The sequence below is a fragment of the Eurosta solidaginis genome, chromosome 1 (assembly GCF_040869045.1).
Source record: "Eurosta solidaginis isolate ZX-2024a chromosome 1, ASM4086904v1, whole genome shotgun sequence".
NCBI classification, from domain to species: domain Eukaryota; kingdom Metazoa; phylum Arthropoda; class Insecta; order Diptera; family Tephritidae; genus Eurosta; species Eurosta solidaginis.
Window position 1 is genome coordinate 119788013 of NC_090319.1, and position 16164 is coordinate 119804176.

A 16164-nucleotide genomic window follows, 5' to 3' on the forward strand; every position below is an offset into this window, starting at 1 on the left:
TTAGATTGGTGACACAGCTGTTGCTGTAGCATTAGATTTGGAGGAGATACCTTCACTTGATGTTTTAGTAGAAAATATGGAGGAAGCTTACTTAAAGGATCCAAAGTTTCGTGTTATTTTAGATCGAAAATATAAATCACTTCTCGATGGTTATACGAACGACATAAATCGAACTTGTCTACCAGATGGCCTAATTTCCAGATTCCCTTTAAATAATTTACAATTAATGGTATTATCTGGTGCCAAAGGGTCAATGGTGAATACTATGCAAATATCATGCCTTTTGGGTCAAATTGAACTGGAGGGTAAACGCCCACCATTAATGATATCTGGCAAATCGTTGCCAAGCTTCACATCATTTGAGACATCTCCTAAATCGGGTGGCTTTATTGATGGACGCTTCATGACCGGTATACAACCGCAAGACTTCTTCTTTCACTGCATGGCAGGTCGCGAAGGTCTTATAGATACAGCTGTTAAAACATCACGATCAGGATATTTACAACGATGTCTGATAAAACATCTCGAGGGTCTCACAGTTGGTTATGATATGACAGTTCGTGATAGCGATAATAGTGTTGTACAATATCTCTATGGGGAAGATGGATTAGATATACTTAAATCGAAGTTTTTTAACACAAACTTCTGTATGCAATTTTTAGCTCTCAATTACCCAGCTATAATGCACTCTAATGAATTATCATCTATAAAAGATGCCCAAATAATGATGACCATTTCACGGCATGTAAAAAAAATAAGAAAATGTCAAAATAAACATAAAGAAATAACTATACCATTTGAAACCGATGAAAGGAAGATACGGTCTGCATTCGTTAATTTTTCTTCAGATATTCAATCAAACACGCGTGCGAATAAAATAAACCCTCAAACAGGGCGCTCTTTCATAGATGAACACAAACAGCAGCTTTGGCGAGAGGCTGATGCAGAAACGAAAGAATATTATAAAAAGCATAGCACAAAATGTCCTGATCCTACAACATCTATTTACAGGCAGCACAGCTGTTACGGAAGTGTTTCAGAACGTTTAGAGAAAGTTGTAGAGGATTATATGAAAAAGTATCCAAATAGAAAAGCAACCATTGATGACATAATATATTTAAAAAACTTACGAGCACTAGTTCCACCTGGTGAGCCTGTTGGGTTATTAGCTGCACAGTCCATAGGTGAACCGTCCACACAAATGACATTAAATACTTTTCATTTTGCTGGTCGTGGTGAAATGAATGTCACTTTAGGTATTCCACGTTTACGTGAAATTCTAATGTTAGCTTCTGCAAACATTAAAACACCTTCAATGGACATTCCTATTAAAATTCAACAAACAAATAATGCGGACACATTACGCGTTAAATTAAATCGCGTAACTCTTTCGGATATATTGCAGTGTAAGTCTTGTAGTTTTGCATGTTAATATTAATACATGTATTTCATATCACATAATTTTTTTCAAGTCGTTAATGTCAAAGTTAAGCTCGTCTTAAAACCTGATCGGAGCTATCAATATATGCTACATTTTAATTTCCTTCCACGTGAAGCTTATCAAGGTGATTTTTGCGTGCGTCCGAAAAAGATATTGAAATACATGAGTGAATCCTTTTTCAAGCTACTATTTCGTGCGATTGTTATGTCATCAAAAAGCAAATCATGCATGTGAGTATAATATAATATTCATATAATCGCTGAGTAGTATTAGAGCTTAACTTCGAAAAGCGGTATAAAATGCTGAGAGCTGGTATGTACATTATTTTTGAGGCGAAAGGACTGTCAAAACACCACCTTCAGAAGTTCCACGGGATGTTTTCTTTTAAAACCAGAACATCATTTACATATAGCGAAAATTCCCCATAAAGGAGAGACATTAAATGCTGAAATGCAGTTTCTGTTAAATTCCCAGTAACCTGAGCATCCAAGGGGCATGAGGAGTCATCTCCCTAAGCACCATGTAAAAATCAGATAATGATGGCCCTCAGCCTCATCAATGATGAGTCGGCAAAGTCCTATGCCGCTAAATGCCCGCCAGACTCCGTTTTCAGAGTCCAATACCCTAAACTCGCAGTTGAGGAAACCAGACTATCCGGGGAGATGCGCGACACTCTGTTAAAACTTCGATCAGGATATTGTAATGGTTACACTTTACCCAATTCGGAATCAACCCCGACATGCGCAATTTCGTCCTGCATGTAATATGTCCCCTAAGTTGTGCGTTACAAAAGCTTACTTTGCCGTGCGGAGTATGATGCAATTTGGTCTAAAAAATTACCTGCGAAAAATTGCACTGGAACTGGATAACTCTTAGAAGACCCACTTCAGTATCGATATACAAAATGTAGCTACATTTATCATTTTACCAAACAACTTTATATTAGTTGGGTCAATAATTCTGTATATTTGTGGGAATGTTTTTGAAGCTTTTCCACCGATGGTTTTAAGCAAAAAACAGTGTTCTTTCTTTTTTATTTTGCACCTTCCTCAGGAAGTCTGTTTATTGGACCAAAAAACATAAAATAACTACAACATCGACAAAAACGTATGACAATTTCTAATAAACACATTAACTGTATTTGACAATTTTTCTAATTAAAGGATATTAATTGCATTAAAGGGGGGTTGCCCTTATTGCTTTTAAATGTATGAAAACATTTAGTTGAAGCAATTTTTAATTTATAATTTATTTAATAATTTTGGAAAAATTTAAACAACGTGACTTCAGGCAAGGCGACAGCTGATTATACCTTGTAAATCTCTTCAAAGCCTTTTCTCCCGGGAGTGGAATTTGAGCCCGCCCTCCTACGATGGTTGAAGTGTTACAAACGCATTCAGCCACGTCATGTCTTAGTTGTTGCAAACTTTAACCCAATTGCCTTCTTTTGCACATTACATACTTTGTATGCAATCATGTGTTAAAGTTATGCTTGTTGGTAAATCGGTTTCAAAGAAGTTGGTATTGTTTTTGCTTTTGTTCTATTTATAGAACTACAAAGAATTAACCAGTGTTATATATTTGTATGAGTTAAGCGGGAATTGCCCTTATTGCTTTAAATGTATGAGAACATTTATTTGAAGCAACTGTAACACTTCAACCACCGTAGGAGTGCGGGTTCAAATCCCACTCCCGGGAGAAAAGGCTTTGAAGAGATTTACAAGGTATAATCGAAACAGCTGTCGCCTTGTCCGTCCTGATGTCACGTTGTTTAATTTTTCCCCAAATTATTAAATAAGCATATTAGGTTATGTTGAACAAGCTGGTCCATGAGAACCTCACAAAGACTGAATGAGTCCGTAGTGTTACCAGAAGTTTGTTTTAACGACCGAACTAAAAAACCCTATCAAAAACCAGGTCCTATGTTATAAAAAACTCCGTCCCCTTGGCAAATACCAGAAGCTTCCTAGGACTTAATCCACTTGCTGCTTTTAGATCTGACAGCTGTATCTCTCCTAATAGCTGGAGTCTTAGCCTGGCACGTGCACAGAACGTGCTCGATCGTTTCCTCCTCCAACCCGCACTTCCTACATCTGCTATCACTGGCCAAGCCTAATTTAAAGGCATGTGACGCCAGAAGGCAGTGTCCACTCAGAATACCTGTCATGAGTCTACAGTCCCCTCTTTTTAATGATAGAAGCTACTTTGTTAGTCTAAGGTTGTAAGACCTACACATAATCTTCGACACTTTACAGCCCCGCTCTTGAAACCACGCCTTTCCCGCTTGATCGATCATGTGCACATCTCGCCTTCGCTTAATATCGCCCAGTCTAATTGGGACGTCTACGGAGCAAGCTTCAAGGGATGCGCCCTTTTTAGCTAGTTCATCCCCTTTTTCATTCCGATCTATTCCCATATGCCCTGGGACCCAATATAGATGTATGCTTCTCCCTGTCCCGATTCTCTCCAGAGACTGCTTACACTCTAACACGCATTTAGATACTGTGCTATGCGAGATTATTGCCTTAATTGCTGCTTGACTGTCATTATAAAAGTTAACACAGTTGCTTTGGTTACGGCTAACATTTCCGCTTGGAAAACTCTACAGTATACCGCATACCCTACTCCTTCCACTACTATGGAACCATCTGTGTACACATGTATCGCCTCGCCCGCCATTTGAGCACACTTGCGCCATCCGTCCACCTCTATTGTGGCCTTATGATCTCCCTCAAAGCGCAGATAGGGAATCAGGTAGTCTGTTCGTCTTGTGATTGATGACGCTATACTACTATGGCCGTATGGTCGGCGCTCAAGCTGCCCCGAGGCCCCGAGCCTGGTTGCAGTTGTTAACACTATGTTCTTTGCTACCAGGTCTACAGGTGAAATGTGCAGAATAGCATACAGTGCCGCCGTCGGGGTTGTTATCAGGGCTCCCGTAATGTTACGCATTGTTAGTTTTTTGTGTGGCTTTCCACCAAACAAGAACTCCATAGTATGAATAGGGCTTACAATCGATGTAAAAACCCAATGAGAAAGAGAGGGCGATAAGCCCCACCCACAGCACCCCAGCATTCTTTTACATGCATAAAGTGCCGTTGAGGCCTTCTTCACCCTCTCCTCCACATTGGGGTTCCATGGCAGCTTGCTGTCTAGGATGATTCCTAGATATTTTGTGCAAGGCTTCTCCTGTAGGGTCACCCCTCCTAACTTAGGGCTTGTACCTCTTTGTAAACAAGATCATATCCGTCTTCTACGCGTTGATTTTCAACCCGACATTAGATGCCCAGGTATGAATATCCCGAAGCGCCCGATCCCTCAAAGAGCTAATCGATGGAAGGAACTTTTCACTTATGCCAATTGCAAATCTGTGTTACCCGTAAGTTTTACGGCTGCCTCATCGAATCGCCTGAGCAGTTGGTTGATGACCAGCGCCCACAGCAGAGGTGATAGCACCCCTCCCTGCGGCGTACCCCTGTCCAGTGATTTCGTGGCCTCGTACAATCCCCATTGTGATGTAATCTTCCTGCAATTTAACATGCAGCCGATCCATCTGGTTAAGGCTGGATGTACTTAAATGTAATTAAGACCATCCATAATCGCCCATTTAGATAAATTATTGAAAGCCCCTGCAAGAGTGTGGTACATGATTGAGTCTTATGCACCCATCGAATATTATTTTAAGCCATTCCACGACCGCTCTACTTGAAACTTGTAGCATGGCGGGGAATATACCATCTGGACCCGGCGATTTAAACTTAGAAAACATCTTCACTGCCCATTCGATCCTGGTATCGGTCACCAAACCCGACACTACCCGCTCCGTGATCGAAGTGTGAGTGCTGCCTGCTGGCTCTTCTAAACCATCTCCCGATGGTAAATGTGTATCGAAAAGCACCTTAAGGGATTCCTCACTATTACGTGACCATTCCCCGTTCTCTTTCTTTATTAGACCCTGGATTATGTTTCCCCTTGCTAGAACTTTTTTCAACCGTGCTGTTTCGCTGGAGCACTCTATGTCCGTACAGACACTTATCCATGAGATTCTCTTCGCCCTGGAAATTTCACGCTTGTAGGTCCTCAGTAGATCCCTGTACTCGTCTCGACACGCTTCGCTTTCCGCGGTCTTTGATAGCTTCAACATTTCTTTTACCTGTCTTCTTAGAAGACTCAGCTCATTGCTCCACCATGGCGGCTTTGCTTTTCCTCTGAATCTTCTTAGAGGGCAAGCTTTGTTATACGCAGTCATAAGCTTCCTTGTTAGGAATTCATTAGACTCCTCCAGTTCCTCCCCAATGGCAACGTCTTTGGGTTGTCCATGTTTCGTTTCTACCTGTTTCTGGAATTTAGTCCATTTCGTTGACCTAGGGTTTCTAAAGGTTCCTCCCTTCTCTAACCTCTTAAGGGGGATGCTGAAGCTGATATACGCATGGTCGGAGAAGGATGGTCTATCAAGAACCATCCAATCATACCTTGATATATCACGTTCGGAGCTCAATGTAATATCCAGAACATTGCTGGATGTTGGACCAATGTACATATGTAGGGACATTTCCCCTGTTTGCCCTCTGCAAATTGCAGGATGTAACCAAATAGAGAATCGCCTCTCTCGTTCGTATCTGCTCTTCCCCACGCATTGTGGTGCGCATTTGCATCCGCGCCTATGACCAACCGCCCTTTGCGTCCTTCACCCTGTACTAGCCTCTTGCCTCGGTTGAACCTCCGCAGCATGGGCCATGTAGCAGGATGCCAGGATAAATACCTGCTTATTCTTTTGCTCAACGGCCACCACTACGATGTCCTCAGTGGTGTAATTAGGCAGCATATATGAATGCAGCTGTTTCCTTACCACTACTACAGCTCGCACCCGTCCTTCCGTTCGCGCGTAGTAAACGCATAATCCGCGCTCGCTTAATCCAGAAACTTTCGTCGGCTACCTCCACCTGTCTGACTTCGCCCACTTCTAGCGTGTTAGGATTTTTATCCTCGGGACTTCTTTTCCTGAGTCGCATGTAAATTTTGCCTGTACCAAAGGACATTTTTCCAAGCTGCGTGTACAATATATCTCCGCCTGCTTGTTTATTTGGAAGATGTAGAACTGACCTTCCTCCGTAGACCGAGATACAGTAAGTACCTTCCAATCCTGTGTCGGTATGTTCGGATTCTGATTCTGCAGAAGTCCCAGTGTATCCTCCGACTTCATCACACATGGTATCCATACCTTAAATTTTGGTACCGTGGGCGCTTTATCCACCACCTCAAACCACACGTTCGTGCCTTGCCTTTGGAGGTTTGGAACCACTTCCTCCAGCCACCGCAAGCTCGCGATGTTGTCACACGCTATCATCTTCACACCATTATACCATTATCTCCCTTTGGCTTATCTCCTACTTTCGTAGTTGGAACTTCCCTCTGACTCGCAGCTTTCGAGGTAGTTGCTACCTCGCTATTAGGGCACATCTGTCTTACAGCTTTGGACCTACTTGTCTGGGACTGGGTCCTTTCTGCCTCTTGAAAGCAGGCTAGTCGCCTTGCGCCGAACGTTGCCTCTTCATTCTGCCATTCGACGCTTCTTCCTCCTCGTACCGGTTGCAGAACCGGGGGTTTCTCGCAGCAAACCTTTTGAACTGCCTTCGACCTACTTCTGCCGCCACATGGACCAATTCCAACCGCTCGATCGCCACTTCTGTTGGGTCTACCACTGCTCCCAGGCGTTGGACAATTTTTTTTGCTGCACGGTACTGCGAGAGAGCTCTTTTACTTCCTCTGCTCCGTACCCTTTTCCACACTTCTACTCCGTTTTAATTTTTGTGCTTTTCCAACACAGAGTTCAGTACTACTCTCGCTCCCCGAGTCGCATCGCTTATTTTTCGTCCTTGGCTTGCGACTCAGTCTTCTTATCATCGTCCTTATTACAATTAGGTAATGAGTCGTTCATCTTGGTCGTACAACCACCTTCCCGAGGTGGCCCGGTATCGGGAAGGCTCCGTTCGATTACAGCCGAATTTATCCCCTGTCTGCAAATCGTCCAATAGGCACGGTCCACATAACACCCTTGATTAGAGGGTTGGCAGTTCTTGGTCACCGACATCCCGCCGCCCTCCTATGAGGCGAAACGGCGTAGATGCCAGTCCTAAAAGCTCCGCCTCATAGTCGGGCGCTATGGAGTTGGGCTAAGCCCTCACACCAACGACATGGTGCCTACCGTAGTGAGGGAATAAAGCATATTAATTTGACAATCATTTGGCAACACTTATTATACTCAGCTGAGCAGAGCTCACGGCATAAACTCTTCGAGATAGATATAGACTTCTATATATCAAAATGATCTGGGTGAAAAAAGAAATTCATTTAACCATGTCCGTCCCTCTGTAAACGCGATAACTTGAGTAAATTTTGAGGTATCTTGATGAAATTTGGTATGTAGGTTCCTGGGCACTCATCACAAAACGCTATATAAAATGAACGAAATCGCCCACTTTTAAAAGAAGGTAATTCAAAAGTTTTGTAAGCTGTAATTTGGCAGTCGTTGAAGATATCATGATGAAATTTGGTAGGCACGTTACTCCTATTACTATATGTGTGCTAACTAAAAATTAGCGAAATCGGATGACGAACACGCCCACTTTTAAACAATTTTTTTTTTTTAAGTCAAATTTTAACAAAAAATTTAATATCTTTGCAGTATAAAAGTAAATTATGTCAACATTCGACTCCAGTAATGATATGTTGCAACAAAATACAAAGATAAAAGAAAATTTCAAAATGGGCGTAACTCCGCCCTTTTTCATTTAATTCGTCTAGAATACTTTTTATGCCATAAGTCGAACAAAAATTTACCAATCCTTGTGAAATTTGGTAGGAACATAGATTCTATGACGATAACTGTTTTCTGTGAAAATGGGCGAAATCGGTCGAAGCCACGCCCAGTTTTTATACACAGTCGACCGTCTGTCCTTGCGCTCGGCCGTTAACACGATAACTTGCGCAAAAAACGATATATCTTAACTAAACTTAGTTCACGTACTTATCTGAAGTCATTTTATCTTGGTATAAAATATGGCCGAAATCCGACTATGACCACACCCACTTTCCGATATCGCAAATTACGAAAAATGAAAAAAATCCCATAATTCTGTACCAAATATGAAAAAAGAGATGAAACATGGTAATTGGATTGGTTTATTGACGCAAAATATAACTTTAGAAACAACTTTGTAAAAAGGGTGTGACACCTACCATATTAAGTAGAAGAAAATGAAGGGGGCGAAAATCAAAAGCCCTTGGAAACTTGGCAGGAATACTCAGCCCTATTCTGCATTTCGACTTGGATTGGAATTTTTTCGGTTTGCCAATTTTGGTATTTTGTGTTCTAATCCCTTTCTATCCAACTTCGAATCGTTCGATTTTGTATATTCTGCATTTCGATCGTAGTTCCCTTTTCCTAAGTTGCAAATTAGTTGGCGGAAAAATATTTTCTTTTTATTTTTTTATTAATTTATAACAGAATTTTAACAAAAATGTTAGTAAAACTTGTTAAGAAACGTAGAAGGCTTGATGATGATTGTTTTTTTATATGTTTCCAGGTAAAAACAACATGTCGATGTCGAAGTCCTTGGACGTATTTGCCGCAAAAGTATGTAACACATGCTTGAAAGCATCCTTATTAAGTCTGAAAGTTTTTTTTGAACCTAAATAAGAAAATAAGTCATTAAACTTTACCACTTTTTAGTTCAATTTCTTACAATTCGTCACTCATCTCAAATGGATTACACAAATCTCGCAATATTTGCCTTTCCATTCTTGCCTGGCCATTTTCGTATGCGTTGCTTTCCAAGTCCACAAATAATGCCGCGGCTATTGATTCCATTATAATAGCAAGCTATAATTTGTGTCTGTTCGTTCAGTCCAGTTATATGCCAAAGCAAGCTGCCGGAGTAGAGGAAGGTGAAGCGAAAACGTAAACAATCCTTGCGGATTGTCCTACCGATTTGAGTTCCTTGGATCTTCTTCAGGCCGACTTGGACTCGTTCCAATGTTGGTGCACAGCAAATTTACTAGCTTTAAATTGCTCGAAATGTAAGCATATGACATTTCACCGAGTGAAGCCAGCATTGAAATCTTATGTAATAGATGGTACGCTTTTGGAGCGTATATCTATTGCAAATGATCTAGGTGTCCTTTTTGATCCGAAATTGAATTTTAACATGCATATTTCATCTATAGCTAACAAAGCGTTGGGTTTACTTGGATTTGCTAAAAGATGGGCTAAAGAGTTCGATGATCCGTACCTCACTAAGGTTCTTTACACATCGCTGGTTCGTCCAATACTCGAGTATTGCTCATGCGTTTGGTCCCCTGTTTCTCAAAAGCATATAAAACGTCTTGAGTCAGTTCAAAAGCAATTTTTGATATTTGCATTGCGCGGCCTTAATTGGGACTCAAGTCTCTACCTTCCTCCATACAGAAGTAGACTTCTTCTTATTAACTTACCCACTCTGGAAAATCGGAGAATATTACTGGGGGTATTGTTCATCCATAAGCTCATTATTGGAGAAATTGATTCTGCGGACCTCCTCAGCCGCTTGTTTTTTGCGGTTCCCCCTAGAGTATCCAGACACTACGTTGCTTTCTATTTACCCCTTTGTCGACGAAACTTTGCTAAAAATAATCCTCTTCTTATCTGGTGCGCGCACTACAATGACTTGTATAGCTGTATCAGTCTTGAATGTACTTTTGCCACTATACGTAATGCAATACTTGTCTATCTAATTTAAGAGATACAAGCTAATTTAATTTGCCGGCATTTTATTCCTTCCATAAAAAACAGGAACTATCTCGCTTAAGGATGGAGGAACATTTATCAACATGTCTCATTAAGAAGGAACATGACAGTACTGTGTTGATTGGAATCTGGCAGGCATGCTTAACGAACGAAACGATATCATTTCGTTACGATAATCAACGTTAATAAACGAAACGAAGTCACTTTTTTAATTTTTTTTGTATTAGAAGGCTTTCCAGTGCACGTTTTGGTTTTGTCTCCTTTCTAAAACTTTTACATTTTCGAAATCAGCTGAGTGCTGTTTATTTGTGTTGAGAAAGCGCAGTTGAGCTTTTTCCATTTTTGGCATTTGCTTTGTGCTCGGCGATTCTGACTGCCAAAGGTCTCTTTGTTGTGTCAACATTCAACATTCCCATTGCACTTGATTTGACGTTGTGTTGTTGTTCCTTTGTCTTTTATTCTTGAGAATATGTTGTTATAGCGATAAGGACACTCTCCGAATGTCTTGGGGAGTGTTGTCGATGTTGATGGTCCTTTGCCGGATGCAGATCCGATACGTTCCGGTAACAGGAATAATTAAGGTACTAGCCCAACCATCTCGGGAACGATTTGGTATGACCACATGAAACCTTCTAGGCCATACCACCCTCCCACCCGCTAGATCCATGAGGAACTTCGGGTCGCCACAGCCTCGGCTGTCAAAGAAACAGGATTCGCCACGGGTAGGTGAGGTCCACAATTGGGTTGGAGAAGCTATATATTGCGCTGGCAAATCCTTGAAAGGGTTGCACAACCCCTTGAAATAATTTGGGTTTTTACTCTCCTCTTACGACAGGCAGCCCCCCGCTGGGGTTTTGTTAAGTGTTAAATGTGGCTTGTGTGCAAAGCATGTATTGTTGTTGTCCATTAATTTGTTCAATGTTTTGTTGTCCGTTAAGCCTGGTATGTATGTGTAGGTCTTTTATCGTAGTATATTTTATTGAAGACTAGCAGACCCCGCAGATGTTGTTCTTCCCTAACCTTGGTCTATCTGCATATCTCTTAAGAAGTTTTTACCTCTTACCTCACCCCCACCCAGTTCTAGTCACAGTCCCAATCCCAGTTTCAGATCAGTCCCAGTAATGCCAGTTCCAGTCCTAGGTACATTTCTAATTCCAATCCCACTCCCAGTCGGTCCCTGGTTCATTGCCTGGAAAAAAACAGTTTCGCAAATACTAATATAGGCAAAGTTGGTAGACCTATTTTAGGCAAATCAAACGATTAATAGAATTTGTTTGAATAGATCGGTCCCTGGTCCACTTTCCGAAAAAAAAAATCGTAATTACTAATCCAGGCAAAGGGCTACTTATGTATATACCAAATTTCAAGCAAATCGAACTATGAACCGAACTTGTTCGAATATATCGGTCCCTGGCCCGATGTGTCGTGAATACGAATCTAGGTAAAGGACTACCTATATACGAAATTTCAGTCAAATCGAACGAGTCCCCGCTCCACTTTCCGGAAAAAAGTTTCGTAAACTAATCTAGGTAAAGGTCTACCTACGTACATACATATATACTAAATTGAAGGCAAATCGAACCGTGAATAGAAGTCATTCGAATGGATCGGTCTCTGGTCCACTTCTTGGAAAGAATTTTTCTCTCCGTAAGAATCATCCTCGTACTTCAAGGAATATCCTAAAAAACAGAAATAGCTAAATCGGTCCAACTGCTCATTTTTATTTTATGGGCTAACAGACCTGGCAGACTTTGTTCTACCCTAACTTTGAGCTACTCGTATCTGCATAACTTTTATTCTTACTCTCCTTCCCCTCTTTCCCCGTTTTCTCTATCCTTTTATTCACTCCTCTCTCTGCGTTTCTTTCTGGGCCTCTTTCTCCCCCTCCGCTTTTCCTACCCTTCTTTTCCTCTACCCTCCTCTCCTTACTCCTCCGCTCCATCTATATCTATCTGTATATCATCATCTAACTCGATCTCTTTCTCAGTTTCTTTTATTTCTCTCCTTTCTTTTCCTTTACTTCCCTTTCTTTTCTTTCCATTCAGAAAAACTCACTGAACACTTTTGCAACTATTTTGATAAATGTACGCGATAATTTAAACTTTACTTACGAAAAATATTGATCAGTTGTAATCTTTTCGTTCGGGCTACATATTTATTTTTGTTTAAAAACTAACACTTTTGTTATGATAAAATTAATTCGATATGAGCACAGCTTACACAAATTACGAACAAAGTTTAATAAGAAAATTCGTGAAAAAACCCATTTAGGACTGCCATGAAAAAATATAAAAAATTAATATTCAGTTATTTTGTCTTTACGATCAGCATACAAACTAGCATAAAAAATATATTGGAGAATTAAGTCTTCTTAGTGCACAGACATTAGTATATACATACAAATATACCAAAAAATATAACTTTTGTTTATAATTTCTAACGAAAGAGTATTTTTCAATAGATGTATGCATCTTAATCATTTATGTTGCATTAACTTGGCAACTCGCATAAATATATACATACAAATGTCCAGCTGATATAAAATGAAAATACATACATACATCCGTACATACCTATAAACCTACGCCCGAAGTTAACGCAGCGAATACTATGTATGTATATATATGTGTCGCATCATGCCTCAAAAGCAATTTGCGCGCACAGTTGACACCGAACAACCACACGCACTAAATTTTTTGGTAAAAATTTTACTTTTGTTTAAACAATTTTGCTGATATAAGAAAGGAATCAAGTATTTTTTTTTTTATGAAAACGAAGGCAAATATTTCAAAGTTTTATTGCAAAGAAGAAATATTCCAATCGTTCCATTCGTTTTGAATTTATAGCTGTGTAAACAAAAATTTTATAATTGTTTACTACAAAAGTGGAGTTTTTAGACTTTTTTACGCAATTTTTAGAATTTTTCTCTCCATAAGAACAATCCTCGTACCTCAAGGAATATTCTAAAATAGAAGAATTAGCGAAATCGGTCCAACAGTTCTCGAGATTAGCGCTTATTTCACAATTCAGAGACTTATTTTTATATTGTATAGATTATTTTTATATTATATAGATAATACTGATAAAAGTAATACAAAACAAAATAGAAATGAACTGAATTTTATGTGCGTCTTTACTTAGAAAAATACGAATATCGAATGTCCAGTTTTGAAGCTAGCTATTATTGTTCAGTGTCGCCCCTACATGTGTAACTCTCCTGTATACTGTCTTTTCCAATTCGTTGTTTGTGGCTGGATTTCTATTATAAGTTTTAGTATTGTTTATTGTTGTTTTCGCTGAGTTTGAAAATTGTGTCAATTTTGTTTATTGCATTGTTTTTCTTTTGGGCTATCGATGGTTTAAGTGCTTTATCATTCTCGACGATGCTATACTAGTTCACTTCCCAAGACAGCCGGTTCTATGTACCGGAGCGACTCGGAATTTTTCCCGACCAAGGGCAGTCATTTCAGTGCAACCCCATTTAATTTGTTGCGCCCCTCCCACAAATTGTGATCATTACAGCGGGACTGCGCCATATTCTACTGCTTCGGGAAGGTATCGAACCCAATCGGGGCCCTGTACCTGATCCCGGTGCAGAGAAATGGTTTTGTTGCGTTTGCCGGAAAACAATATTTTAGGACGGTCACGCTCTCGTCACTGTGTCACGTGTAAGGGATGGTTGCACAGGACGGAATGTTCTGGGCTAAACCCGGCATCTTCATAACTTTTAAAAATCTTTTGTGTCTCCTTGCTGTTTACGCCCAAAGGCGTCCCGTAATCCACGGCGCCACCAGCTCATACGGCCGTCCTACTACTACAATCTCCGTAGTAGAGTAGGTAGCAATGCCGAAAATCAGCCCCTGCCTCCGTCTTCTTCTGCCCCTCTTTCCGGCACTAGCATTCGATTAGGTCAAGGAAACAGGCTCTTAATCCCTACCTCCTTTTGCACCCTTTGCCAGCACAGAATATATATGTTTGCGACATCTGCCCAATGCATCTCCTGCCTTGGACGGCGCCACTTTCCTAGATGTTCTGGTACCAGCGACGGCAACCCGCGCCATGCTGCCAGGTTGCAAACTCAACTACACCGGGTACTCCAATGCTCACCCAAGGACGTCCAGTCCCAGATCCACAACAGCACTTGTGTCCTGGCCTCCCTCAACTGGGGCGTAGTTACCCGTCACCAGAATACTGCAGTTAAACTGTAATGGGTTAACTGGGAAGATCACGGAGATAGTTGATTTTATGAAGCGGATGTTATCGCATTGCTACGATCCAAGAGACCAAACTCACGGCAACATCTGCTTTGCAGACCTGCGTCCACATTTATTTAATTCCTTGTATGGGTCTTGTTTAGAAATTTTGTTAGGCTTGGTCGATTTTTGTTGGATTTGCGGCATTAAAAGTATTATAGAGATTTACAAATATTTTTTTTTTATTTTGGTGCTTTGCTACACAATATCATTACTGACGTGAAATGTCAGTATAATTTAGTTATATACCGCAAAGGTGTTAAATTTTTTGTTGCTATTAGACTTTGAATTTGGGCGCACGCACTCCGTTTTTGCTAATTTTCATAAAGTTATGTATAGGGTTCAAGGACAATCTTTGTACCAAATTTCCACATAAATTCTTCAATGGGGTTTGATTTACGGCTTGAAAAACTTTTAAATTTTCCTCTTCTACATATGTGCGGTTAAAAGTCCACAGAAAAGATCGCAAGAACGGAAATGGAGGTGGTCTCGCGTTTATCACCACTCAGTGCGATATAATCTATTTGATCCCGACATCGGCCGTCAGTGGATACTGCCCTGACATCAGCGCACTGCTCACTGGCGATAATAAAATTATTTTAGGCGATTTCAATGCCTACCACGATCTATGGTATTCTAACCTAAAGGCGGACAGCAATAGAAGAAACTACGTTCTGCACGATATACGGATATTTTAAGAAGGGAAAGTGGTATGATTACAAAACTTTACTGACAATCGTTTTGGTGGCCTCTCTATCGCGACTGATGCCCGCTTCGGCTCGTTTTATTCCCGCCGGAAGAATCCCGGAAATCCGGCCACATTTTCCAGCGGAGGCCGCAACTCTAGCGAGAGAATGTGACCTTATAAAACAGCACGACCCCGGCGACCGCACATAAGTGATATAAACGAACGCATAAGATTGCTAGTGGAAGAACACAAGCGGGAGGAACACTTAAAGAAATGTAACCTCTCTGCCGGTGTAGGTAAGTTATGGTCGGCGGTGGGCACCACCACATTTACACGATTGCCAAATTGAGAATGTGTTAGTAAACACGAACGCGTAGCGAGCACGAAAGCAAAATCAATTATTTATTTAGTTTGATTTCAATTCTTGAACGGTGAACACGTGTCACACGCACTCTTTGGTACTCTGTTTTAAGCGCGCGTGCGACACTTCCTCACTGTACGACCATCGAAATCAAAATAAAAGCCATTGTGCTCTCGCTTATCGTATACATATATGGTCGCTTAGCAGGTGCTAAGCTCACGCCCACCCCGGGTTATGGTCCACCGTAAATACACTATCGAACGCGACTAAACACAATGACAAAATCTCCATCGCCTTTGGCGATAAAGTGCCGTCAGATGCGCAAAAAATGCGCGAGCGCTTTTTGCCGACAATATGTAATGCATTCTACGGTTGGAAAAGACAGACGTCGGGCGAACAGATGCGCACACAACCATAAATACCATCTAAAGCAGTAGGCCCAGACGGCATAGCTATGCCAATGCTTAAAAAACTAGGCAAGGAGGGATTTAATTATCTAGCGCATGTCTGCAACCTGTCCCTGTCCACCTTCGTCATTCCCGAAAAATCGAAAATGGCCAGGGTGGTTCCGCTATTAAAGCCTGGGAAACCAGCAAAGATAGGAGATTCTTATCGTCCGATATATCTCCTGTCGCC

At 41.0% G+C, this 16164-nt stretch overlaps 1 protein-coding gene across 2 annotated transcripts in view; it reads left to right on the plus strand.

Moving 5' to 3' along the window:
- Nucleotides 1-16164, plus strand: part of Polr1A (RNA polymerase I subunit RpI1) — a 285157-nt gene that overhangs the window by 230183 nt on the left and 38810 nt on the right. For both annotated transcript variants that reach the window (XM_067759751.1, XM_067759752.1), the window contains exons 10-11: nt 5-1406; nt 1473-1671. In XM_067759751.1, the coding sequence (XP_067615852.1) occupies nt 5-1406; nt 1473-1671 (1601 nt within the window). The remainder of the gene's footprint in view (nt 1-4; nt 1407-1472; nt 1672-16164) is intronic.